This window comes from Silene latifolia, chromosome 9, assembly GCF_048544455.1.
Source record: "Silene latifolia isolate original U9 population chromosome 9, ASM4854445v1, whole genome shotgun sequence".
Taxonomy (NCBI): domain Eukaryota; kingdom Viridiplantae; phylum Streptophyta; class Magnoliopsida; order Caryophyllales; family Caryophyllaceae; genus Silene; species Silene latifolia.
Window position 1 is genome coordinate 42,761,367 of NC_133534.1, and position 1,650 is coordinate 42,763,016.

The window sequence follows — 1,650 nt, forward strand, 5'->3', positions numbered from 1 at the left end:
CCGTCTCGATCATTATTTAATTATTTTATTTCTGTCTTTCACTTAATTATTCAATTAATTAAATTACTATAAACTATCAAAACACATTTTAATATAATTTTACCGCCTTAAATACGGGGTATTATAGTCATCCCTCCTTAAAAAGAAGTTTGTCCCCGAAGTTCACCAAAACACCCAATAACTTAAATAATAACTCAAATTAATTCCAATTAAATTCCTCACAAAGGTACTTTTATTATCAAACTATCATGAAAATGTCATAAAATATGAGATGTTACATCCTATCCCCCTAAAAAAAAGGGTTACGTCCCCGTAACCAACTAACTCAAACAAAAAGACTAGGATACTTGTCTCGCATAGCAGCTTCAGCTTCCCATGTAACTTCTTCCACCTTATGATTAGACCATAAAACCTTCACTAATGATGTCTCACCATTACGAGTCTTCCTCACTTTTGTATCCAAGATCTCCTTAGGCTCCTCAACATAAGACAACTGCTCATCAATCTCAATATGCTCAGGTTCTAGTACATGAGTAGGATCACTCACATACTTCCTCAATTGTGAAACATGAAAAACAATATGGACCTTATCCAAAGCTGGAGGTAATGCTAAACGGTAAGTTACCTCTCCAACTCTGTCTAAGATCTCATATGGCCCGATATACTTCTGACTCAGATTCCGTTTATTCCCAAACCTCATCACACCTCTCATAGGAGACACTTTCAACAACACTTTATCTCCCACAACAAATTCTATATCACTCCTCTTCAAATCTGCATAGCTTTTTGTCAATCCTGCGCTGCACGCATCTTCTGACGAATAATGTGCACTTGCTCCACCATTTTCTGTATCATCTCAGGTCCCAACATAATTGCATATGCCCTGTCATCCCAGCACACTGGACTCCTGCACTTCCTTCCATACAATGCCTCAAAAGGTGTCACGCCAATGCTTGCATGATAACTGTTATTATAAGAAAACTCAATCAAGTCCAGCCTCTCTTCCCATGATCCATCACACAAGCTCTCAGCATATCCTGCAAAGTTTGAATAGTCCTCTTTGTGTGCCCATCCATATCTAGATGAAATGTTGTACTCATCTTCAACTGGGTCCCAATCAAAGATTATAATTCTTGCCAGAACTTAGATATAAACCTTGAATCACGATCAGAAACAATATCCTTTGGCACACCATGAAGCTTCACTACATTCTTGACATAAGCTTTAGCCAACTCAGCTTTAGTCCAAGTATCTTTCATAGGAATGAAGTGAGCTGACTTAGTCAATCGATCCACAATAACCCATATCACATTATTCCCTCTCTGAGTCTTAGACAACCCCACAATGAAATCCATCGAAATTCTCTCTAACTTCCACTCAGGTACATCCAAGGATTGAACTTTACCTTGTGGTCTCTTGTGCTCTCCTTTTACTCTTTCACAAACCAAACATCTAGCAACAAACTCAGCAACCTCTTTCTTCATCTTAGGCCACCAAAAAGTCTTCTTTAAATCTTTATATAGCTTATCTCCTCCAGGATGAACAGAATATGGAGTAGAATGAGCTTCAGTTAAAATCTTTCTTTTTAATTCTTCATCATCAGGTACACACCATCTCCCATCAAATCTCAAACTACCATCATCGGCCACA

General features: G+C 37.9%; 1 protein-coding gene across 1 annotated transcript; it reads right to left on the reverse strand.

Annotated features, from left to right (window-relative positions):
• Positions 1 to 325: 325 nt before the first annotated feature.
• Positions 326 to 712, reverse strand: LOC141600932 (uncharacterized). Its single transcript, XM_074421189.1, has one exon. It carries the CDS (start codon positions 710 to 712, stop codon positions 326 to 328), a length of 387 nt encoding a protein of 128 aa, XP_074277290.1.
• Between the last annotated feature and the right edge of the window lie 938 nt (positions 713 to 1,650).